The sequence below is a fragment of the Peromyscus californicus genome, unplaced genomic scaffold (genome assembly GCF_007827085.1).
Source record: "Peromyscus californicus insignis strain IS unplaced genomic scaffold, ASM782708v3 Scaffold_6__1_contigs__length_162567912, whole genome shotgun sequence".
Lineage (NCBI taxonomy): Eukaryota > Metazoa > Chordata > Mammalia > Rodentia > Cricetidae > Peromyscus > Peromyscus californicus.
The window spans coordinates 51,799,231-51,825,712 of NW_026294584.1; the positions used below are offsets into that span (position 1 = coordinate 51,799,231).

The following is a 26,482-nucleotide window of genomic DNA, read 5'->3' on the forward strand; positions in this document are numbered from 1 at the left end:
CTTCCTGCCATTATTTCACACCTCCAATCTCACTGCTCATCCTCAGTGCAGTTCTCACTCAACAAGACGACTCTCCAAGCAAGGATCTTAAGGAAGGAGCTGCTACAACCTACTTCCCCCCTCCTTGGGGCCACTTGTCTACGCCATCCCCCTAGTCTCCTGACCCTGGGCTACTAGCACCATCTAGAGGTCAGCCAAGTAATTCTCCCATCTAGGGTCATGAATTTAGGCAGCTCACCCACCTCACTGGAACCTGTCAAGCAATGAAAACAATGATGACTATGATTACTAATTGTTACTGAGAGCAGTGACATGTGTTTGCAATCTCCCTTCTAGTCTTACACCATCTACAAGACAGACTATGATCACTGTCTCAATTTTATAAGTAAAGCCGAAGGTTTAGGACAGATAATTTGCCAGATAGAGAATTATTAACTGGCAATTCACCCCTACCCTCATGTCTCTCTTGTATACACATTCCTAACTTCCTTAATCCTTACCTTTTTGGGGGGTAATTCTTGTCTAGTTACATGAAGTAGAATTCCATCCCCCATTTTCTTCCTCTATTGTCTTGGTGAATCAAAACCAATAACCTAACTACAAAAGTATTAAAGGAGTACAAGTCCAAGCATGATGGCCTTTAGTGGCCTCGGCCCCCTAGTTCCTGGCCACCACTGTGTCCTAATCAATTCGTGCTCTGCTCCTCATACACTCTGCCTCGTCTGTTTCTAAGTTAACCTTTCCTCAAGCGCTAATATTCAAGATAAAGCCTCATTTAATCTACAATTTAAAATGCCTATTGCAATAACTGAATGCAAACAGGGTAACAGAAATTGCTGTATACTACAGGTATGCTGTATTTTGAACTAAATAGGTGTTTATAGGCTATCCCAGAATATGATTTCCAAGAAAGATATATTCAAAATTTCAGAAATTGGACAAAGGCATGACCTATGACCTAGAGATTCCTATTTCTTTCTAAGTTAATGGCTATTCACACTGGCTACTATTCACACTGGTTACTCAATACACAATGCATAGTAAACAAACTAACGGATGGTCCTAGAGAGAAAAGAAAACATATTCATTGGTAAACAACACCATGCCCGCCCACAGCTTCTGGTGAGTACTTAGTATACTGCTGAGTGCTTTCACATTGAGCAGAAGACAATAAAATGATGCTGGATGCATTCTATTTGGAATACATTTAAAGCATCCAGTGATTTTGTGATGGCTCAATGTATAGTCTCCAGACTCTAGAGTTTTCTCACTGCAGTGGGTTGAGTTTGACTGTTAGGATGAGACAAGTACTTCTACTTTGAGTTTTTTATTCTTAAGATTTATTTACATTTATGTATTTATTTATTTAAACTTATTTTTATTTTATGTGCATTGGTGTTTTGCCTGTATGTATGTCTGTGTGAAGGTGTCAGAAGCCTGGAACTAGAGTTATTAACAGGTGTGAGCTGCCATGTGGGTGCTGGGAATTCAACCTGGGTCCTCTGGAAGAACAGTCAGTGCTCTTATCCACTGAGCCATCTCTCCAGCCCCTACTTACTTTTATTTATGTATATATGCATGCATGAATTTATATGCATCATATGTATGCCTAAGGAGGCCATAGGGCATTGGATCCCCTGGAGCTGGAGTTACAGATGGTTGTGAGCTATCTGATGTGGATGCTGGCAGCTGAGCCCAGGTCCTCTGCAAGAGCAGTAAGTGAACTTAATTGTTGAGCCATCTTTCTAGCCCCCAAGTGTCTTTTTTTCTTATTAAAATTTTTATGTGTATAGTTGTTTTGTTGTGTGTCTGTGCACTGTATGTTTGCCTGGGAAGGCCAGAAGAGGGTACTGGATCCCCTGAGACAAAAGTTACAGACAGTTGTGAGTTACCACATGGGTGCAGGGACTTGAGCCCAGGTTGTTTACAAGGCAGACGGGCTCTTAACCACTGAGCTCTCTCTTAGCTCCCCCGAGTGCCTTTCTTGACTACCCTTCAAGTAGTCTAGCTAGCCAGCTTGCCCCTGGGACCCTCTATCTTCACCTCTTGAGTGCTGGGATTATAGGCAGACCACCTGGCATTTATGTGGCTGCTTGAGATTCCAAGCCAACCCTCACATCTGTGTGGCTAATGCTTTATCCCCTGAGCCATCTCTCCAGCCACAGTCATCATAACATTCCACAATTTTAAAGCCATCACTCATCTTGTTCTTAACAAGGTGGCTTCATCATCTATTTCTGAGACAAAAGCTGTCTGACAGGAACTCCCTCAACTTTCCTCTGCTATCCAATGCATCTGTGGACACCCATGCATCTCTCTTGCCATCCTGTAGTGACAGGGCCCACCTCTCCACTCAGCAGAAACTGGTCACAAGTCTCTTTGTCCTTGAACCTCTCACTTGCTACCAGATTCTTCCCACTAAAGTTTCCTCACTCTTAAAAACCTTTTCTCTTGACGCTCCTCTAGTTCTTCCCTTTTCACAGCTCACTTCTTGTGAGGCTGCCATCTACTTCTCCACTCTCACTTATCTTTCAACCTGCTAAACAAGTTTCTGCTTGGGAATGGCTGTCACTAAGTTAACAACGCTCTCCCAGTTGCAAGATCTTACAGACATTTTTTCCCCTAGATTACTGATATGGCAGCAGTTAGGTCTGTATCAGACACAAATCTGACCAGCCAGTCATTTGCTTCTAAGACTTTTAATGAGTTGCACTGTGCTTTTGATAAAAGACAAAGTCCTGCTTGAGCATGACTTGCTCCAGCTGACTTCTGTGGCCTTGGCATGCCACCACTGTCTTTATGTCCAGTGTTTAGTCATGCTGGAGAGTTCACACAGGCAATGCCCTGACTGCTCACACCCATTTTCTTCTTCACCTTCAGAGGTTACATTCTTGGGTCTTCTGGCCTGTTCAGTCAGCTCCTTGTTATACTGACTCATCACACCTCATTCCTTTCTTGGTAACAGCCATTGTTTTATACCTTCCTCTCTGAAGCCCATAGCTCCGTGGGCAAGTGCTCAATCTATTTTTACTCACCATACCCTAGCACCTAGTATAGCCCATAGCAAGCCGAGGAAATGGACAAATCTGAACAAACTAGACCAGTTCACTCCAGGACAGTTTGGGGACTAACCTTTGGTACTGATGCTAGATTGATTAAGAGCACTGTTGTTTTGTCTACTTCCTTTGTACACGGATATCCAAGTTCATCTGGCCCCAAGGTCTCCCATGTCCCATGTTCCCTCCTTTTTGGTACAACTGCGGTCTTAGGCCCAATCTAGCCCTTATAAGTTTTCTAAGTGCTGTTTTGGAACGCAGATCCACAACTTTGCTTATGTGATGTATCACAGTTGCTTTCAACTGTAACAGAACTATGCCGTAGCAGTGGAAACCAGAGTGCTATAAAGCCTAAAGTATTTACTCTCTGGGCCTTCAAAGTGCTGCCCTGGTACTGAGGATCAAGCAGGACACTTACTGTGTACTATGGGGAAAATCGAGCAGGTGTGTCATTGTGACAAAGGGGTGGTTCAGAGTTTCGATGGGAGTGATCCTCTTATCAGCATCGATGGTCAACATCTTCTTTAATAGGTCAATGAATTCCCGTCGGTCTGCCTTCTCTACCAACATGTCACTCCCTTCCAAATCTGTTGTCATGTTCACCTGGAAGCAAGCGGGGACAGGGGAGTAAGAGCCAGAGTATACCCTGTAACCTCTTCTGATCTCAAGCCTCCCATCCCAGTTGCCAGAGGGCAGACTGCCCCCAATGGAGGAGACGTGCCTTGTGTGCTGCTACTATCCACAGGTCATGGCTTCTTAGACTGTAAGAACAGAATGGCCGAGGCAGTCAGACACCAGGTAGGGCTGGGGGCAGAAAGAGGCCACCATGGTTGATACCTGCAAATAATTCCCAAGGCACAAAACTGCTCCTGTTTCAACTGGCCAACCAAAATGCAGCTTTTATCACACCTTATTAAAAATAACCACAGGATGAAGGGTTCTGGAGACTGATTGCATAACAGTGTGGATATACTTAATACTCCTGAACTTACTGTTTAAAAAAGGCTAAGACAAGAAACTTTATGCTATATGTGTTTTACCACAATCAAACAACAACAAAGAAATAAACACACACACCACTCAAAAGTTCTAAGATAAAGCAGCAGCAGAAGACAGAAAAAGTGTATTCAACCCCTGGAGGGGGAAAGAAGAGCCTGGGTTCCCTCTTCCCTCACCTTTATCAAGTCACCCTTCCAGAGCTCCCTGAATTGGGACCAGAATGGTTTCAGTTCCTGTGTTCCTTCCCTGCAGTCACCTCTGGCCAAGGAATGCAGTGTCCCTGAACACAGGGCGTTTCTCCTGAGGGCAGGTCTCTACTAGCATGGCCTTTAAAAGGCTTGCTTTGTGGTACTTTCTATTTTTTTCAAAGAGGGGCTCTGGAAAGCAATTTCAGTTTTCACAGACCATTTAAGCTACTAATCAACTGACAAGTGTACTTTACTCAGAATCAGGAGTTCTGGTTACACTCATCTTTGCTAAGAGGTGTGCTAAGTGTTTATTGGGCTACAGCTTTTTATTTCTCAGCATTTTAAAGGAAAACTCATTCTGGGTTGCTCTCAGTTTGGACTAGTCTCTAATTAAAAATACCAAAAGATCTGGAGTTATTTCTGATACAAAGGTAAGAAAAAGTCTAGTGAGTGAAAAAGTCTCTGCTAGTGAGCCAACAGTGACTGAGTGTAGTGGTCTGGATTGGATCCCCCTAAAAGCTCAAATTCAAGTCCTAATCTGTGGGAGCTATAAATGTACCCTTGTTTGGAAATAGCATCTTTGCAGATATAATCAAGTTAAGATGAGGCCATATTGGATTAGGATGGTTCTAAATCCAATAACCAGTGCTTTCATAAGAGAAGAGATCTGACACCAAGACCAGAGATGACACAGAGATAACAGCCATGTGGAGGGTAAGGCCGGGATTAGAGTGATGTAGTTGCAAGCAAGGAATTCTGAGGTTGCTAGGAGCCATGAGAAGCCAAGCATATGGATGGTGTTCACTAGGGTCTTGAAAAGGACTGTAGCTCTGAGGACATTGACACCACATACTTTTAGCTTTTAGCCTCCAGAACTATGAGAGAATTCATGTGTGCTGTCTTAAACCCTCCAATTCACTCTTATCTTGTTATAGAGGCCATAGGAAACTGACACACTGAACCATGGTCATCAATTCCAATACAGCAACGGGCTGGACTTCTCAGCTTAGGAGTGCCTGCCTAGCACATGAGAGGCCCTGGGTTCAGGCCTTTAGCACCACAGAAGAAAATATCAGTAAGGTTAGCCACTACCTTACAAACAAGAAGCAATACAACGGAGCTATTTTTTTTCTTAAATTAAATTTTTTTCATTTGTTTTACATACCAACCAGTTTCTCCTCCCTCCTCTCCTCCCATTCCCTCCCCACCTCCTTTCTAAATCCACTCTTCCTCCATTTCCATTCAGAAAAGGTCAGGCCTCCCATGGGTGTCAACAAAGCATGGCATATCAAGTTGAGGCAGGACCAAGATCCTCCTCCTGCATCAAGGTTGGACGAGGCAACACAGCATGGGGATTGGGTTCCCAAAAGTCAGCTCAAGCACCAGGGACAGGTTCTGATCCCACTGCTAGGAGCCCCACAAACAGACCAAGCTACACAACTGTCACATACATGTAGAGGGCCTAGGTTGGTCCCATGCAGGCTCCCTAGCTGCTGTCCAGAGTCCATGAGCTCCCATGAGCACAGGTCAACTGTCTCTGTGGGTTCCCCCATCATGACCTTGACACCACCCCCTCTGGCTCATACAATCCTTCCACTCTCTCTTCAACAGGACTCCCGGAGCTCGGCCCAGTGCTTGGCTGTGGATTGAACATCTGCTTACTGGAGCTATTTTTTAAGTGGTTGGTTTCATGGACCAAATGGCTTTTTTACTAAGTCTGGCACACACTGTTCAAAAGCAAATCCAAGGAGCACAGCAGGGTAGTGGGGGCTTCTACTCTGTACTGCTCTTGAATAAATCTCACTGCTGGTGGGTTTTATTTATTTATTTTTTGTTTTTAAGACAGGGTCTCTCTACTTAGCCCTAGCTGTTTTGGAACTCACTATGTAGACTAGGCCAGCCTCAAACTCACAGGGATTGAATGCTGGGATCACAGACATGTAGCACCAAGCCCTGCCCTGCAGGTGTTTTTTTAAAGTGCCGTACTGCATACTCATCCGGAGCTTACCTGGGCCATATCATCCAAACAGTTGAAAATGTACTTTCTTGCTTCTTTTGACTTAATTCCCGTCTCTGCTTCATGGTCATCTGGTGTCTATTGAAAAAGGCAAAAGCTGGTAAGATGGCATCTCTCGTCCCTGAATCTCAAGCGCTTGAGCTCCTGCTTGGCCCCAGGGTCTTTTTCTCACTTTGTAGAGGAGACTTTGGTTCTTCTGAAAGTGTCCTTTTCCCACCCATCCATACTAGCTTTCTTCCTTCCTACTCTGATACAGCTACCAAAGATTATAAAGAGAGTAGGAGAGCCACACCCTTATCCCTCTGCAGCTTTCCATACGTAGGATTTCACTGTGCAAGACCAGAGCCCTTTTTGACATGCTTTAAAATTTTGTTTTACTTACAATCCCTTCTGCCTACAGCTCCTATGCTGTTTCAAGGCACATTAACTTACTAAATGCTCTTCATAACCATGGTTATGAGGATGACTGCTCTCCCCTTCTACTATATGGGAACACAAGAATACAAAGCTCTGGGGACCTACCAAAGCCCCTGGCCAACAAGTGGCAGCTGTTTCCAGAGCCTGTGTCCTACCCTGCTCTTCTACAAAGATCCATTACACCATTGGCTGGGAAACTACCACTGCTACTTGTCATGGGGTTTTGGACTCATCCATGGATCTAAGGTAATTAACTCTGGCTGTAGGCCAGCACACTTGAAACAGCTCGACTCCTAGGAGCAGCTGAACACAAAGAATGAGTTTCCTGGTAAGACACAGAAGTAGCCATCCCCTACCCTCAACCTGGGCTCTTCCTCTGCTACCTGAAGACTTCTTACTAGACCTGACCTTGACAACTCACTCTCATAATTATTGAATGTCAGGTACTCTATTCATAGCTTAAGAGTCTCCTTAACTTCCAAATCCCAACTTTTTGAAAGTACTTATTATCTTTAAACTCTATTAGGATTTGGTTGGGATCCTGTCAAAAACAAACCAAACCAAACCCACTAAAACTCAACCTACTGTTAAAGAAAAAAAAAAAAAAAAGAACATGCAACATACTTAAGGTCTTTATTTCTTTCTCCTTCCCAGGAAAAGTGTGTTAATTTTAATTACGAGACACAGGTTAAAGTAAAAGCAAACTATGTTTCCATTAAGGTAGAATCACCAAGAGTTAATGGTGTCCAGCAGAGCACTACATGGACCTGGACGAATCAGATCTGCCCTCTTCCCAGGGGCTTGTGCCATTTGCATTGCTTAGGCTACCTGCTTTCACTGCCTGGGAAAATCCCTCCCTCTGTACCTACAAAGCCCAGCACAAAAGTTCTTCCCTGCCTTGACCCCTGGCCTCACTTTTTCTTGGCTCACTTGGATCACTACCGTTTCCCACATTCTTCCCTCCTAGGAGGAAGATACTCTGTTTGGTAACCCAGAGCTTGGGCATTGGTCCTAATCCCCCCACCCCCACCCCATGGACAGTAAGCTCCATTAAGGGTGAATATGGCTGCTTCATCTGCCTAGCACAAATTAGTCATCAAGGATTAAATCCCAGAAATTCAGCAGTCTTCCCATGGGATAGAGACTCTCAGGCAGCGGCAGGCCAAAGGAACAGGTGTTTTCAAACATTCAGATCCAGCCACACCTTGTATTCACAACTCTATCCGACATCCCCATCTTGCTGGCCTAATTAAAACTATCAATTTGAAAATATCAAAAGCTCATTTTTGTCTTTCCTTCTTCCTTCACTACTGGGCCACCAATGTACAAGGGAGGGGTGTTTTTCCTACCTTTAGCCTCCACAAAGGATACGGAGAGTCTGTGTCACGGTTGAAAAACCTAGTTGTCTTTGTCCCTGCACTTAATAAATATTCAGCTGGCAAACCCTGTGTTTGTGAAATATACCGAATCTGCAAGAAAAGATGAGAAAGAGGTCAGGGCTTTTTCTGTCACTGTACATATGGTATACCGATGGCTCTAGTGGCTTTGAGAAAAATGGAATTACTAGTTCTAGAGGGAAAAGAAGTAGTAAAAAGAAAGGAGTAAAAGAAACACACACACACACACACACACACACACACACACACACACGGACACAGGGTCGGGGGATAAGAGGAAGCCAGGCAAGAGAGACAGTAAGTCAGCCCATAAGAATACGATAGGGCAGGTTCTAAGTGAAATGGTAATCCAGGGTTTTCTAGATGGAGAATGAAGTCACACACTGAATTCCTGTGTCACCCAGATCTACCTGATCATACTCGGAAGCTCCTGGATATAACGGCCAGCCCAGGAACAGCTCAGCAATGACACAACCAAGGGACCACATGTCAATTGCCTCACAGAATGGCAAACCAAGGATGATCTCGGGGGCCCTGGAGAGGAACAATGGAAAGAACCATCAGTGCTCTAGCTCTCTCCTGGGGTACCATGACTGCATGTGTGGGGTCTGTGGTCTTTGAGAGAGGTCTGCATTGCAATGACCTCTCCAACCTTTGGCTTTATCCTCTAGTTAGAAGAGGATGTAGTTAGCTTGCTAGTGCAGAGTAAGGGCAGGTGGTGGCAGTACAATAGGCCTACAGTGAAGCACGTCTGTGGGCGTCACCACCATCACACTCTGGCCACATAAGCTCATGAACTGATAACAATCGCAGAAACAGTAGGAAGTTAGTTTTTGTAGCTGAACACCTGGAAATCTTCATAAAGAATGCCTGGTTTTTAAGAAGGAATTCTGAAACAGTCTACTTTCAGACATACATAAAAATAGCTGCCCCCACTTAAAATAAGTCAATTAAGTCCAATATCCATTTTCCACAATCTTTGTCTTAGGCATTTGTATCACAATTCCTCAAAGAAACACTGCTATTACTTTTCTCATCCATTTCTAAATGGTTAATCTCTATAAAAGTTCTTTAATGCTACAAATATAGAACCCCATTCATGAATAGATCATCTTGAGAGTCAACCAGAATTCCATTATAAACCCAACAACCAGGTCACTCCTGACTGTACAACCTAATGTCTCTGCAAATGACAGACAAGGTCACATACTAGAAATTTCAAAGGAATTTTAAAGAGGAAAGTGCCCATGTATTTGGTAACCAAAACCAGACCACAAAGTGCACCTTCTTTTAAGTTTTATTCATGTGCATGTGTGTGTATTTGTGTGAGGGAATGCCACAAATGTGGGGCAAGCGGACACTAGGTTCCTTGGAGCTGGAGTTAGAGGCAATTGTGAGTTACTCAACACGGATTCTGGGAACCACACTTGGGTCTTCTGGAAGTGCATCAGTCATATCTCCAGCACCTCTACCTTCTAGTTTAAGTATCTGTCCTGACTATGCTTTGGTGTAAGACAGGCTCGATGTTTGAGGTGTAACTACAGTTGGCCTGTTTTGAAATGTGCTCAATGCCCTGTGCTCATAATGAAATACATTAGCCCAATTTGCTTTCTCTACAAGGTTTCCACACTGCTGTGCCACATTTTTAGAAGTCAAGAGTGGAGGCTCAGGGATCTGTCTTCACCTTGGTCACCTTTCACCTGGCTGGCCCAAGGGAAAGGAAGGGTAGTACTCAAACCACTTCTAGCAGCCTCAGACCTTCCTCTTCTAGCTCAGAAAACAGCCACAGTCCCCTCTTTTTAAATTTGCTTATTGCTATCATGTGTGTATATGGAGGCCGGAGGCCGGAGGACAACCTTGAGTGTCATTCCTCAGGTGCTACCCACCTTTTTTTTTTTTTAAAGTCAGGCTATCTCACTGGCCTGGAACTTTCCAAGTAGTCTAGGCTGGCAGGGAAACAAGCCCAAGGGAAACTACCTGTCTCTACCTTCCTAGTGATGGGATTATAAGCACACACTATCATTCCTGGTTTTTGTTTGTTTTTTGAGACAGGGTTTCTCTGTGTAGCCCTGGCTGTCTTGGAACCTGTTCTGTAGACCAGGCTGGCCTTGAACTCACAGAGATCCACCTGCCTGTCTCCCGAGTGCTGGGATTAAAAGCACACGCCACCACCACCAGGCTCATTTCTGGCTTTTATTACGAGGGTCCTGGAGATCAAACTCAGGTTACCAAGTGAGCTATCTCCCCTATGAAATAGTTTTGAACAACAAAATCCCAAGTGTTTTTCTGCAAAGTTTTGATTTTTCAGATGTATGTGTGCTTCTGTGGTGCTACCATGGTTGTTCTGGGCAGCAAGGGAGAGTGCTACAGTTTGGGTGTTGAAGGCTTCCCAAGAGGCCTTCAGTCAGTATTTAGTGAGGGACTGGTCTCCAGTGTGGCACCACTGGAAGGAGGTGGAACTTCTAACAGGTGGAACCCAGTGCGAAGTACTTAGTTCACTGGGGATGTGCCCTTATAAGAGACCATGGGTCACTTGCCCCTGATCTTTTCCCATGTGCTATGAACGATTTGCTTTGCCATGTACTCCTGTCTGTGTGCTGCCTCAGTCAATCCTATACCGGAACTTCCCAAACTGGGAGCCCAAAGAAGTCATTTCTAAGTCCCCTGTCTTAGGCATTTCGTAAGGGCGAGGGAGAGTTGACTAGCACAGAGGAACACCACTGCTAGAGTAGAGGGAACATTGTCTTAGTGCCATCGAAGAGGTATTCCTGTCTGTGCTCCTTCACCGCTAGAAGCAGCTGCCAGCACCCCCCCCCCCCCCCCCCAGCCTTTGTCTCCTTTAGTGCAGTTGCTAACTATGTGTGTGGGCCACTGAGGCTGCTCGTGCTCACTAGCATCACAAGCTGGGGATGCCTGTGACTGTTCCATGATATATGCCCGCCTCACTCTTATGTCATGAGCCTTGAGGCCACCACTTGCCTAGGTCACCTGTACCCTGGGGCCCCTAGTCCAGAATTCCCAAATTTGTTTCTCATGATGTGTAACTAGAGCCTTTGGAGATAGTCTGTTCATTTAAGAAAAAACTACATCCTTTAGAAAGGGGATGCCTGAAAAGAATATTAAAGAGAAGAATGAGTGTTACAAGCTGCTTTTCCTCCTGCCTCTCTGTTCTGGAGTCAGATATGTTCCTGCCTCTGCACACATGTAGGCTCAGGTCTGTCTATGAGAGTTCTTGCTCAGGCTTTCCTCAGCAGCCTGCCAGTTATGATCTTGATGTTTGGAGGCATCCCATTCCAGCCCCCAGTCCCTGTGTTAGGAACAGGTATGTCTAGTTCCCTGGAGTTGTCTTCCCTGCATTTGACAGGGGGCCATTCCTATCAGGTTAACCGACTGGTTCTTGTGGCCTCCATGCTGACAGCTTCCAACCTCTGGACACCTCTCAATCAGGCCTCTGTTCCCTAGTGCTATAAATGATACAAGTATCTGAACATGCCATGCATACACTTTGGTGGTATTCTTTGGCAAGAAACACCAGATATAGATTTCTGCAACTGCCTATATGAACAGGGTCTGTGGATGTTTTTCTTTCTCAGTCTACCAGAAGAGGAAACTGCAGCCATTCATGGTACTATGGGAAAACAAAACATACAGCAGCGCCTACTTTGGGAAACAAATGTAAGCAAGCCTCAAACACACACCTCTCCTTAATCCTTCTCTCTGTGTTACCTAGAGTATCTGCCTCCTCCATTCCCCATTTCTCATAGGAATGGCCCCCTAAAGTTCCTGCCTCTTCACTGCATACCGACTTCATAACTTTTTCTAGTGGGGTCCTATACTCATGAGCCATACTAGCAAGATCAGATATGTCATATTCATTGGTCAGCATCTCAGCTCTACGATTTGAGAGCTGCCTTTCTTCTATACAACTGCCCATTGCTCCTCCTTTGCAATAGCTATTCCTAGCTGTCAAGGTGCCACTTGCCCATATCCAAATTTCTTGCCTGTCTATTCCCTTTGCTAGAACATCCTCCTCCTTTATCCAACTGCTCCATGTCTCTTGTTCTTTTCCTTCTATTCATTCCCTAAGTGATTATCATGGTTTTGTGTTCGCCCTAAATGATATGCTAGGCTGGGGATACAGCTCAGGGGTAGTGTACTTGTCTAGCATGCACAAGTTTCTGAGCTCACTCTCCAGTATTACAAAAAAGGTATATTGAAATCTTAATTATTTAGAAATGGGGTTATTGTAAGTATAATTAGTTAAGACGAAGCTGTACCATAGAAGGTGGGTCCTAATCCAATATGACTGATGTCCTTATGAGGACAGGGAAATTTGGGCACAGACACTGACAAGATAGTGTGGAGACAGAGGTGGAGACTGCATTCATGTGCCACAAGCCAAGGAGCCTTGAAACATGAAAAAGAGAAGCCACTTTTCCCAAAGTAGGAGTGGCTAAGGTATGGTGTGTGTGTGTGTGTGTGTGTGTGTGTGTGTGTGTGTGTGTGTGTGTGTGTGTGTGTGTGTTAGATGCTTTTTTGTGTCTACAGCCACAAAAAGCCAGAGAAGGCAGGGAAAGATCCTCTCCTCAATCTCTATGGCCCAGCTAACATCCTGACTTTGGTCTTCTGAGTAGTTGCTCTTTCAAGCCATGCATGTTGTGGTCCTTGTTTGCAGCTTTAGGAGACTGACAGAGCAATCCTGCTGGCCCTCACAGGTTTCAATTCTACATCTAAATCTCAGTCTCAGTTTGGAACAGTCTTTTCAGCTCCTGGCTCACATCTGAGAGCCTGGAACCTCCTATGCTATATCTCACAGTCATGTCAAAATGCACAGTTGAGAGGGAACTCTTCTCTGTCCTTCCTCTGTCTTCCTCATTCTCTAAATGGATCCAACATCCCCACCCCGACCCAGCTACTTTGCAAGAGATCCAGGACTGCTCTCTGATTCTCCCTTCCCTTTATTACCTCCGCCACCCAATACATCCAGTCTACCTCAAATCAATCCCTATTCCTTGTCTCCCTTGGCACCGCTCTGGCCCCAGCCACTGCTTCACTTGGAGCTTCCTCCAACAGTCTTGTGTTTCAAGCCTTCAGAGGCTCTTGCAGCACTCAGAATATATGAATCTCTCCCATGGTCCAGGGACGCCCCCCTTCCCCAATTAAGGACCCAGGCTGCCTTTCCACTGTCACTTCAAATCACTCTTCTAGTTCAAAAGGCTCTGGTGCTAGCAGTTTCTTTTCAGCTTCCAGAACACCTTAAGCACCTTGTGAGGCTGCAGCCTTCAGGTAATGTAGTTGCTTCTGCTTCTGTGTTTGCCCCATAGCTCTCAAACAGCTGCCTCCTCATCCTTCACATCTCTGCTTAATTGTCACCACAGACAGACCTCCCCCGACACCAGTTAGTCTCCATCTCCAGTGCCATAAATGTCACTTTACAGCACTTTCCCCAATAACCTTCGTACTGTCTCTCCCTCTACCAAGCCCACGAGGGCAGCACAGTGCCTGGCATTTAGTAGCCACTCAATCACTACAGATGTGTTGATTGAATAAACCTTGATTAAATATAAGGAAGTATGAAAACATGAGTCAGGCTGGGAACGCCGAGGCAGTGCAGACAAAGGAGGGTGAAGGGTGAGTCTTCACCAGGACCAAGCCTGGGCACTTGGGCAGAAAGGACTCAGCCAGGGGTGAACAGGCACTGAGGCCCAAAGGGGCATGTGCAATACCAGCCCATGCTCAGCTGCACAGGCACCTGAGCAAGAAAGACAGGAGAGTCTGTGTGTCCATCTGCAGATGGCTAATGCAAGAATTACAGCAAGAAAGGCGAAGTGTGGAGACGTGAAAGTGGTACCAAGGTCTTATGGGGCTAGGAATTCAGAGATTTAGTCTAAGCCCCCCGCCCCCCGCCTTGGAGGGGGAGATCACTGTCCCTACGGAGGAGGTCACTGGACTGTACCACGAAGCTGCACCCTGCTCGGCACCTGTTCCACTAGCTAAAACAAGTATTCCTCGGGCCATGGCTCTGCTGCAGTTGCTAACCTATCTCTTGCTGTTGGTTTCAGTCTTGCATCACTCTCACATCTCAGAGAACAAGTTCCACACATGAAACCTCTGTCTGACCTACCTTTCCCCCTTCCTACCTCTTCCAGCCTTCCTTACTCAGACATCTGCTGCTCACTTTCAACTTCTGACTACACAAGTAGATCACGATGTAAACATAAATGGCACATTGGTCCGGGAGATACTAACTGAGCGTCTGCTGCCCCCAAAGAACCAGCCTAAAGAAATCTCTCTGTGATTATTTGGGATACCAGAAATCCTTTAAACATAACGAAATATATATATATATATATATTTATATATATATAACGAAATAAATATATATATTTATATATATATAAATATATATATATCGCACCTAAGAAAGAGAAAACCATTTCTCACATCCCAACAAGACACTAAAAGTTCTATATAGAGAGGGGTGTCTCATTGGCTAGCTCCTGATAGCTCTGGATGGTCTGAAACTACTATGCAGATCAGGCTGGCACTGAGCTCACAGAGATTCACCTGCCTCTACCTCTTGAGTGCTAAGATTAAAACTGTGGAGCCGGGCAGTTGTGGCGCACGCCTTTAATCCCAGCACTCAGGAGGCAGAGCCAGGCAGATCTCTGTGAGTTCAAGGCCAGCCTGGTCTACAGAGAGAGATCCAGGACAGGCACCAAAACTACATGGAGAAACCCTGTCTCGAAAAACAAAACAAAACAAAGTGTGTACCACATGCCTGACTAAGTTCTAGTTTCCAATAAAAGAATAAATTCTGCTATTTTTGACCCATTGACATATTTGCCTATCTGTCCCCTTTTTACACCTGTAAGGACAAGATCCTGTGTCTCAATTACTTTGGATTCCAAGCTAGATGCACTGAGGCTGCTCTTTCAACAGCTGTTTGAATCTTCAGGAAAGAAAGACACTTCTCAGGCCAGCGAACAGCTCAGCAGGTAAAGGTATTTGCATGCAAGCCTACAGCAACCTGAATTTGAGCCCTGGAATCTGTGTAAAGGTGGAAGGAGAGCATTGACACAAAGCTGTCCTCTGATCTTCACATGCATGCTATGGCATGGATGTGTACACACAGCAGTAATAACAGTAATACAATTTATTTGGAAAAAAGCCACTTCTCTCTTTGGATGCCAGCAGTTCTTGGGAGTATGCGTGCACCCTGCTGTGATTCTGCAGATACCTTGTTCTTGTGCTGCTAAACTACTCTGAGGTCCTGGAGGCTCACGAGTCAATTCTAAAGCTCGTTTCCTTCTGTTCAGTTTCTCTGACACATGCTCAGTGGTTGCCAGAGTGTCCACTCTTTGATGAAGCACTCAGACCAGAGATCATCCGAAATCGGGCTTTGGCTTCAGCTGCACTCACTCCCTCCTTATTCAAACATTCAGCCACGAGCACTATTGTTCAGTGTTACTATGTGCCAGGCACTATGCTGGGGGCTGAAGATCAAACAACAAACCAACTCTGTGGCTCCTTTAGAGGTCACCGGCTCGTCAGAGGCAGCCTCACGCAGGCAGCACAGCTCTACCACATGAAATGTGTACGTAGTATATGAAGAAGGGAAAACGGGGAGAGGAAAGAGAGCTGGGGGCTTCCCACAAGAGGTCTGAGCTGAGTCTTGATACATGGCCAGTCAGGGGCAGCCTCCAGACACAAGGCAGTAAGTAGTCCTCCATCCCCCCAACCCCCAACCCCCCCCCCCCCACTGCTGTATTGCCAGTGCCTGGGGCATGGTAGGTACTTAATATACATGTCTAAAGGGATGATTGTGCCAACCACAGCTCCCCAGCAGTTCCCCCTCGAGGCTGGCAACATCACCTTGGCAAGTACTATGACAAGAGACACACTGCTCTGGCTTTCCCAGGTTTGGGAGGTTTGTGGTCACATTCCACGGAGGTTGTTTCTGTTCTCAGGTTAGTGCCAGTGCAGGAAGGACCCTGGGCACATGGATCTCTGTTCTGTGGGTCACTCATGTGACATGGTTGCTCCACACTTTCGCTGCCATGGTACCACCTCATGCAATCATTTTAAAGAATCTCACTACTATTTTGGGACATCGAAAATACTTTAAACACATAAAAGAATTGTCAGACAAAACTGTACCCAAGAAAGAGAGTGACTGTTCCTTTTCAACATGACCATCACAGGACACTGAACATTCCATTTGTCTATGGGAGATTAAAAAAACCAAAAAACAAAATGCAACCGTCACTTTCAACATATCAATTATTAAAGTTTTGATATTTAGCTCCACTACTCTCTTGACTGCACATAAGGGATAAGTTATTCCTAGATCAGTCCAGATCATATGACCCTGCAGAGGCTGGATGTGAAGACTGCAAACAGAAGCCCAGTGTCCGTGGGTCCAATCCTAGTGCTATTAGGCACTGGCTGTATACCTCATTCCAGAATGGGGTTCCAGAAGGGGGACTAAATAGAGCGTGGTAGGAAGTGCCTCACAGCAGGTCTAGGGCAAGGCATGGCAATCAATGCTAAGTACACTAAATAACTCACCTAGTATCGGACTTGATTTATATGGCAGCAATCAAACGAACACCCCTTTTCTGGTTTCGTTTTTTGGTGCTCTGAATCCAACCCAGGGCCTTGCTCACACTAGGAACATGCTCAACACTGTGACTTCCCTTGCTCATTTTCCTCATCTCAAAGATGCCTTTTCTTCTTATCCACTGGCACCCACAGCCACAGACCTCTTACCTCACTTTAGAAGCAGAACTTCCTACCTATAACCCAGTTCCATTTATTTGGCCCTTATTTGGCCTAACACAGATGGCAGCAGCATACACGGAACTACCCGGCCAGGACTGAAAACACAGCCCCTGCCCTGTGCTGTGGGCAGGCCTCCTATCAAGATGGTAGTTGTGATGCCAGAGTGATACCCTGGGAACAAAGCCCAGGGAAGAGGTCTGAGGATATAAGTGGAGACCTGATCCAGGGTGTGCTCACTACATTCAGTGCAGCAGAGGTCTTGATGCAGGAGCTAGGCACATAATCTGCTCACTCCAGTAGCCTTGGCCAACCACTGGCCCAGAGTCAAGGTCTCACTCTTGTCCACAGTGCTCTGACAAAACAAGGTTCACGTGCATTCCTGATATGGGCGATCAGTCTGCAGCTCATTTGGAGAGTCTAGGGAGAGCTGAGCATTTCTGGGAAAATGCTACTCAATTTCTCCTAGTTTTATTCACCCTCTATAAAATGTGATTATTAATCTCACTTTTTCTCTTGTCTGTATAGTAGCTTATGAAGATAAATTATGGCCAGTAGAATTATAAAGCAGTTTGAACTACTTGGAAGCAAGAAACTGTATTAGTCCCTGGTATTTTATAATCACTGGTATTATAAGGTGTACTCAAATTGAACTGCAGTGAAGAAGTCTGTTCCCACAAATATATGTAGATTGAAAGTCACCTCAGAATGGCTGGGGCAGAAGCAATCAAAATGTAAAACTGTATTTCAGACGGGTTGTTAAATCTTAAGTTTCTATTGCAAAACTAAGGATACTTGGCAATGCCCTCATGAGTTCTGAGCCACTGCTGAGACTGGTGACCTGAGTGGAGGCATGAGACTACATCAAAGCAATATAGGGCCCAAGAAACGGCAGCAGAAACCTGAAGGATAGAGAGGAGAAGTCGAGTTGAGAGGAACTAGAGCCAGAAACACGAGAGATCAGTAGAAAACAGCCTACACAGTAAGGGCTAGAGAACGCCTTAGGGTACCACCTAGAGAGAACAGTCTTGGTTTACAGGCGAGGCTGCCAGGAAAACAGTCCTGCATCTGCAGAAATGAGTTCAGACTGTGTCTGGGAGAAGTCATGAGGCAGCACACGACTGGAGAGTTAAACAGTGATGCAGGCCTTGATAATCCCAGGTCAACCAGGGATTTGGTTCTGAAAAAGATACAGCTTCTTTAGCAAACTAGGTAGGAAAGGAACTGATCTGTCTTTGATTCGGGGGCTGGGGAATGGGCAGAAGGAAAAGGGGACCCATGGATGAGATTCTTAAGATGAAAACACTCGAAGAAATTGACCCAGAGCTCCCCGTTATGTGAACTTATAAGGAGCCATGCCTGGAACCCAGCTCAGTTGCTGGAGACCTTGAGGGTCTTTTTTTTTTTGCCACACTCCCCAGCTCTAATGAGCTGAAGAGACATTGCAGATGAGATCTGCTGCAGAGAGTGGGCTCTGAGTCTAGAAGGAAAGCTAGTGAAACCCGGCTTAGCTGTCAGGGGTCACAGCTTGATACAATAGACCCAGAACCCACGGCAGAGGTGTTCAAGTTTGACATGGGGCTGGTGCTCATAAAACTGCTGATGAGGATTACTTCACAGCCCTCAGTGATGACTGTCTTTGGCTATCTCCAACAGAAATGCTTAAGACGTTGAAACATAGCCTTGTGTCCATATGGGAAGGTGACATAATCACAGTTTGGTCTACGTGTTGATGTCAGTCTCATGCCACACTTGGACAGTCTCCCAAAGAAATCTGGCTTTCTTGATCCCACTGGCCATTTCCAGCACACTGTTAGGACCAAAGGGGTAGCTGTTTTTATTTGTATAGGCAGTGTTAACTCTGAACGAGATTTTCCTATGTGTGCACTAACACACGTGTATTTTCCATGCTAATCCTTGATTCCTAAGGCTACTCCACCTGTGCTAAGGACACCATCAAAGTCAAACTCTAGTTCTGTGCTTATATGTGGAAGAAAAAGCTGGCTCTGGAACACAAACTGAATACACAAAGGCCTCTAATAATATTGGTGGCCTGAAGCCAGCTCTCAGATATCTAAGGTACATTCTGACACTAGCCTTCCAGTGTGCTAGTATGTGCTAGGATAGATAAAACAAAGCAAATATATAGCCAGAGACATGTATTCACCTAAATAACACTAATTTGGCTTGACAACATCTAAAAGCCAAGGAAGAAGGGAAAGAGGTAAAAATAGAAACAAACTCCCCACTATGAGTGCATATCTCACTGAGAAATGTTCCTAGGAAGAAACAGCTTAGATCCTTTCTAGGAAAAGTCACAATGGTTCATCTCTAAAACACTCAGCAGCCCTGAAATTCCTAGAATCCTCACCTTCCTGGTGGTGCTGTACCTAACATTGCCTGTTTCTAGCCTGGGTGGCCTAAATTTTCCAGTCTTGTCTCTGGTGTTTTACCAGGAAGTCCAAAGTTGCTGGAGAGAGCCTGTCCAGGACCACAGTGCAACCAAGGCAGCCTTGATGGCAGTGCCTTTTGCCAAAGCATATGCTCAACAAATGTCAGCTCAGGGAACTGAATTACGGGATCTGCTCGTGTCCACAGAGTGATTTGTTTTACACTTGTAAAATTCCAGGTGCCTATAATAGTTAAAAACACTTATTTCACTTGTGTTGAGAAGACAGACACAAAGAAGTATAGAACAAGGGCTAGGAAGATGGCTCAGTACATCAAGTGCTTGCTCTATAAGATGACGACCTGAGTCTGATCCCCACCACCTGTATGAAAACCCAGGCGTGGTGACCCGTGTTTGTAGTCCCAGTGCTGGAGAGTGGAGAGAGGCAGATCCCTGAGGTCTTCTAATTAACCAGAGAGGTCTAGCTTAAGCAGGAAGTTCCAAGTCAGCAAGAGATCCTGTCTCAAAAACAATGTGGAGGACTCCTGAGGAATGACACCTGAGGTTGACTTCTGGCCTCCACACGGTCATACAAAAAGAGGAGGGAAGAGAGAGAAAGAGAACGAGAGAACGAGTGAATGTGGGTGTGTTCACTGCGCGCGTGTGCATGCGCACACAACACACACACACACACACACACACACACACACACACACACACACACACACACACAGAAATATACAACAAGAATGATTAGAAAGCAAAGACAACTACAGGAAAGAACATCCCAGAATGTCAAAATCCCTCCTTGCCTTTAACACACTGTCCTTCTCTTCAAAGGGGCTTTGAAACCCGTGTCTTTATGCCACAGACACACAAGAGATGGGTGTGGGTCACACTGGTGAAGTGGACCCCAGCCTCAGGAAACTCCAGACAAGACGTGTATGAAGAAATGGAAAAACAGAGCTAAGCAGGCAGAGCCGTGGACATTCGGTGATAGCTCCTCACAGTTCCTTCTGTTGAGTTTTTCTTCTGCTTTGTTAAGTCTGTTGACTAAAGCCGAGGGCTAAAATTGTGCAGTTATGGCTTCTAAGGTGAAACCTGCTGATACTGGGAAGGGCCGACTCAAATATTTCTCTCCCCCGCTGTCACCTGTCACAGCTTTCTGATGGTAACCCCTCTTTCCTCTATCCTGGGAGGAAACTCAGAATTTCAATTCCTATGGATCAGCTGCATATACAGCATCTTCCCTATATTCGGCCTGGTGACACATATCAAAGCTACCAACAGAGTGAAAATGGGATGTTACGCCACGGAAGGGATAGCTTCTTCCATGAGAACCTAGCATTCAAGGGCTCACTTCATACCATAGGTAAAAAGCATACCCAAGTGTGGGAGCCCGTTCTCGGGTTCCTCGTGGCTTTACCCAGCAGGTCCGCATAGAGGATGATTAGGACCACGGGCCTGAGTGCAGGTGTCTGAGATGGTCTGCACTTGGCTGTGCTGGGGGAGGAGGTCTTTTGCTCCACCCCTTGGCGTCTCTATAAAAACCCTGGGGCAGAGACAGTTGGGCCGTTGGAATAGGTTCCAGGCCTTCTCGAGGCTATCCTTTATTTTCTGTTTATCTCCACGATATTCTCCGCAATAAATCCTTCTATCTAATATTTCCTGCTGCTCGCACTCAAGAAAACTCTGGGGAACTGTGGGGGTGGTGGGTAAACACCCCACACCCAAGCAGTGATATTACCTATGTGGCACTTCACTGCTTTGAATGTCATGATCTCACTGCTTGAACATTCCGCTTTGACTGGTTCACTCTGAGTACTCAGTAAATGTCTGTTGGGTAAGTGAACATGAGCAGAGAGTGTCAGTGCTTTCCTGGCCGAAGTGCCCTGTGCCTGGACTGGAGAGGCCTCTGCATCGACAAGGCTCATGTCCTCACTTCCCTCATCTGCTCCTGTGCTTGGAGGGTTAAATGGCAAGCCACTGTTTATTGCTGCTGATCAGGGATTAAAGAGAGGACTCTGACAATAGAAATGGCTTCCTTCTTTGAAATGGAGGTACATTTGGTGTCACTGACTGGAACAAGACCAATTCAGAGAACAGAAGCCAGAAACCTGAGCTATGAAAAAGACCCCACAGAGCACGATGGCAATCCACTGCAGTGGCAGGGAAAGCATCAGAGGTTTCTTTCTGTTCACTGTATCTCAAGTAGAGGATTACTAAGAACCAAGGGCCAAAGCATGCTAAGATCCTGCAGAGCAAGTTCTCAGCATAAACTAGGAGCTAGCTGATGGGGTATGCTGACCCAGTAAGTACAGGATGTGGCTCTCTCCAAGCAAGCAGGCATTCACGGGTCTAGATGAGCCACAGGGATGAGGCCAGCTCTCTAGGGAAAGTGCACATGATCCTGGCCTGCAAAGGGGACTCTCAAGATTATGCCCTTCAAGTCTACAGCAGTCGACACCCACAGAACAGGCTTAACCATGGCCCATTGTCTCACAGTATGTCGTCCGTCCCCGTCCCCCCCTACCCCGGGATTCGCCCAGGACCGGGATAAGGGAAGAGCTCTCACAGCTATTGGCTGGTTGCTTCAGCAGAAGTTAGGAACAGGGGGATTCTGCTGGACAAGGTGGGTATAAATTCTAGCCAACAGCATCTTATTTAAGGGATAACTTCCAATAATCAAGTGCCAGGGGAATGGGGGAACAAACAAAACTAAACCCAAATTTGCTTTTTTATGTCTTGGTCCCACAAGAAACACTCAGCTGTCTCTTTAAATCTACCACTAGGAGGTGCAGAAGTATAGCAGGTAGGCAATCTGAATGTCATTTGAACCATCAATTCCTACAGGGATGGATGGCATTTCTATCCCCTGGTGACAGCCATTGAATCCTGGGACACCCACAGCAAACTAAGCAGAACATAGAAGATCTTTCTGTTGGTGCAAGATGCTAAGCTATTCCCCCAGGTGGCAATACCACTGCCCCATGTTCCCATAAACTGCTGGTTTTATTATAACAATGAGGCTCTTTTGTAATCCAAGAGCTGGAACTGCAGGCCTTTGGAATGGAGCAACATTCAGCAAGAGATTAGAATGCTCATTTTGTTCCCATGAATACCAAATACTACTCTAGCAGAGTGAGCTAACTGGTGGCCACTGGAGCTGGGGATGAGAGGTGGAGAGAGACTTATACAGAAAGACAGTATGGAGGGCTGAGAGGTAGTACTCTCCAAGAAACACTCCCGTTTCCTATCATTGCCTCCATTGCCTCCAGCACAGTTTTGTGTCTTTGGAAGACACTTTTTTCCCCGTCTCAACAAGGCTTTCCACTTAGACCTTGTCTCCTCCCAAACTCTCCCCTCACCAAGGGGAGGTGCTGTGTCTGTATTCTCACTTACATTAGAATTGTATCCCACCTTCACTGATAACCTGCCTTTCTTTAAAGAGAAAAATCTAGTCAGTCTTGCCTCTAGACTAGAAGCATCCTGGGGCCACAGGCTCCTCCTCCAGGTGTCATTGCACCTTGTGGTACCCAGCAGAGTCTGATGGCAGCAAGTGGGAGGTGTGAACATGCATGAGCATGTGTATGCACTATACACACACACACACACACACACACACACACACACACACACACACACACACATCTGGAGATGAAGAACAGTAACAGAGAAAGGGAGTGAGGAGACTAGATAGGAGATTTAAAAAAAATCATCTACTTTCCCAGGCAATTAAATAGATATTTGAAATAATGGCCGCAAGCCTAGAATGAAGACCTATGTGTCCTTGCTAGCAAAGAATAAGAGCTTACAATAGCATCTGTGTCAGCAAGTGGTGGTCTGGCACACTTACCTCCTGAGAACAGGAGGAGTGTCTGCATTCATGTACTCAGGCCTGTCCTGGACTCCCAGGAGACCAGAAACTCCTTAGGGAGGCAGAACCCATACTGGTTTCCTAAGCAAGTGCTGGTGACAAGTGACATTCTGCGCAAGTACAGCAGGTACTCAGCACCAACTGACAAGTGGCTAACCAAATTCAGAGGCTCCAGATGGGAAGGCTTTAACCTAGAACCAACAAGTTCTTTTTCATTAGGCCTTAAAAATTGACTTTAAAAAGAAAAAAATTATCAAAACCCCCACAGACTCCAGAGATTCAACTGAGAGTCAATTCTGAAGCTAAGTGAAACCTTGCCTTGTTAGAAATCCTGGCTTGGATAAAAATCCCACAGAAGTCTTCTTGGTTGATTAACCTAACTGCTCTTAACAAACACATGCATAAAGAAGCCCTGGTATACACAATGGATGTTTACTCAGCCATAAAGAATGAAATTATGTTATTGTAGGAAAATGGATGGAACTAGATTAGCATCATGTTAAGCAAGAGAAACTCAACTCAGGACAAAAGCTGTTATGAGGCACTTAGGTCCATTAACCAGCTGCCTCAGTTTCCCTGTACTCTGAAGGAATTAGGAAACTGAAAATGGGTTCATGCCTGTAGCCACCTTACAATTTTTACAAAGCTATTAGCCAAAGGCTACAACATACGTAAATTTAACTGTGTAACAAATTAACAAGCCCTTTCCTGGGGGGAAAGAGGGACTCCACATAAAATACTCTCAGAGTATTTTATTCAAGTACAGATTGAGGAAAATGGGGTCTTCAATATCACTCATTTTTTTAAAAGATAGAGTCTCGGGTTGTGTGGGCCCGTTTTAGGGCTTGCAGAGTTTTTTATTTGTGGGTCCATTCCTATGTAAAAAAGGTTTTGTGTAGTGGACTTTGGAGCCTTTAGTATCTTTTCTTTGGAGGGCAGCTCCAAGTTACAACTCCATTATGCCTGTTAAACATACCAATTTTGCAAGTTTAAAAAGGTGGTACACTGATTTAAAAAAAAGGAGGGGCATAAGAGTCCCTCTTTAGAATACCCTTGCTTCAGGGCTTCAGTGTAGGATAGATGGGTATAGTATCATGTTTTATCTCACCAAGAATCTAGACAAATAACAATCACTAAACAAAAAACTATAAGAATAGAAAAAATAAAAAGGTAGGACTATTTGGGAAGAGGAAAGGACCAGCAGGGAAGGATAGGAAAGAGTAATCAAAATTGGGGGTGATTATGATCAAAATATGTTAGATATTCCTTTGAAAAAATGTTAATGGAGCAGGGCATGTTGGTGTACACCTATAACCCCAGCCCTTGAGACAGAGGCAGAGGCAGGAGGATCTCATAGCCAGTTCCAGGCCAGTCTAAACTACACATAGTTTTGTTTTAACCTACATTCTCTCCCCTGCCCCAAAGGGAAATATCATAATTATTTTGTATAACTAATATATGCTAATAAAGAAAATGAATAGTGAGGAGGACTCTTCCATTTTTCCCTCTTCTGGGCTTCCATGACCAGACTGACAGACTGCCTGTGAGTGTAAAGCACTGGAGAATCAGCTAAGGTCAGGACAGAAATGGCAAGGAGGCTTTGTGCAGTGGACTTTGGAGCAGAGTCCCCAAACTGGTCATTATCTTCCAGGCCTGTCTCTGACATAAGTCCCATCACTCCTGCTCACACCTTCCCATCTACCAAACGATTCTATTGTTTGGTTGCAGGTTTGGGTCTGCCCTCCCTCCTCCTGGGTTCGGCACCATCACGGAAGGCCATTCCCTGATTGCTCCGCTTGGCAGGGAATATGGGACAGAGGGAGTGGATGCCACTGGGAGTTTGCCTTTCCCTGTAAGCATTGTGTTCAATACGGACAGATACTTGTGTAGCCTCTGTGTTCTGCATTAACCCCAGGGCAGAATCATTAGCGATTAGGTTTTTCTATGGAAACAGCAAAGCACAGGAGAGAAAGCAAACTCCCAGTGGAAGATCAAATATGCTAAGGGTGGGCATCTTAAGGTACTATTCAAAAACAATATGGGGAATGGCAGAACTGTATTTCCTCTGTTCCTCTAAAGGGAAGTTCAGGAAAAGGTCAGAAGGAGAACAATGCAGGCCATCTATCATACAGCTTCTCCTCTAGAAAGGTTCCGTACACACTGCAGCCTCATTTCTCAATTCTATAATTACCCCCCCTCCCCACACACACACCACAGATTGCATGCCACCATGGCCTTATGAATTATACATTTCATTTCCATTTACAACACTGGGACTTGGTGGAACTGCCAGGGTGGGCAGCTTCAGGGACGGCCCATCTAATGTCCCCTCAGGTATACATACAAATGTTACAGGGCCCATACAATCATTGTAGTTAGCGGTGACCTTCAATTCTCAGGCCACCTTTGGTTTTGTTTACTGAACAAACAAGAACGGGCTACCAGTTGAGGGGTTCCCTAGGGGGAAATTATATTGGGGCACCTTTCCTTCCCCTTAGCATTTTTATTCAAGCTAAATCTTGTTTAAATGAATATAAAGGGTGGTCTTGAAAGACTATAGCTGTATGGGGCCTGAAGTGTGCGTGTTTGAGAGCATCAGCAACACCCACTTGTCTTGCTCTTTGAGTTAGTGTGTGGATAGAAAGGGAGTACCACAAGTGGATACCATGGCAGAAACTGGGGGAGCCCCACTCCAATTAACTGACATGAGAAGGCAGTGCAGCTCTGGGTAGTGGATTTTGGAGCAGAGTCCCCCAACCGGCCATTATTCTCCAGGCTTACATCACTCTCTGATGTAAGTCCCCATCACTCCTGCTTACACCTTCCCATCTACTTGACAAAGAAAAACAAACCAACCAACAACCAGTAGGCTCAGTAGAAATGGCATCCTTGGTAACTGAGAGAACATGCCCACAAAGAATATTCAAGGAATACCCCATAGAGCAGACGGGGTGAGCTAATTAGCACTCCCTCTGGGAGCAGAGGGCACACCTGAAATCTATCACTCTAAGTGGTTCTCAACCTGTGAGTCTTAAGTCCTTTAGGGTCGAGTGACCCTTTCACAGGGATCGCCTAAGACTATTGGAAAACACAGATATTTACATTACAATTCATAACAGTAGCAAAATTACAGTTAAGAAGTAGCAAGGAAAATAATTTTATGGTTGGGGGTCACCACAACATGAGGAACTGTATAAAAAGGTCACAGCATTAGGAAGGTTGAGAACTACTACTCTAAGTGATAGTATGAGCAAGATTTTAATTTTAATTTAAAAAATTACTTTAGATAGTTCCAGAGCAGGCATTTGTGAGATGGGCTATATATACATGCAGGGGATTTAATTTCTGAGGTTGGTCTCAG

The 26,482-nt window shown here is 45.3% G+C and overlaps 1 protein-coding gene across 6 annotated transcripts in view; it reads right to left on the minus strand.

The window, feature by feature from the left end:
• Positions 1-26,482, minus strand: part of Hipk2 (homeodomain interacting protein kinase 2) — a 192,575-nt gene that overhangs the window by 53,028 nt on the left and 113,065 nt on the right. For all 6 annotated transcript variants that reach the window (XM_052720890.1, XM_052720891.1, XM_052720893.1 and 3 more), the window contains exons 3-6: positions 8,485-8,608; positions 8,027-8,146; positions 6,252-6,338; positions 3,475-3,659 (exon numbers count right to left, since the gene is read on the minus strand). In XM_052720890.1, coding sequence (XP_052576850.1) covers positions 3,475-3,659; positions 6,252-6,338; positions 8,027-8,146; positions 8,485-8,608 — 516 coding nt within the window. The remainder of the gene's footprint in view (positions 1-3,474; positions 3,660-6,251; positions 6,339-8,026; positions 8,147-8,484; positions 8,609-26,482) is intronic.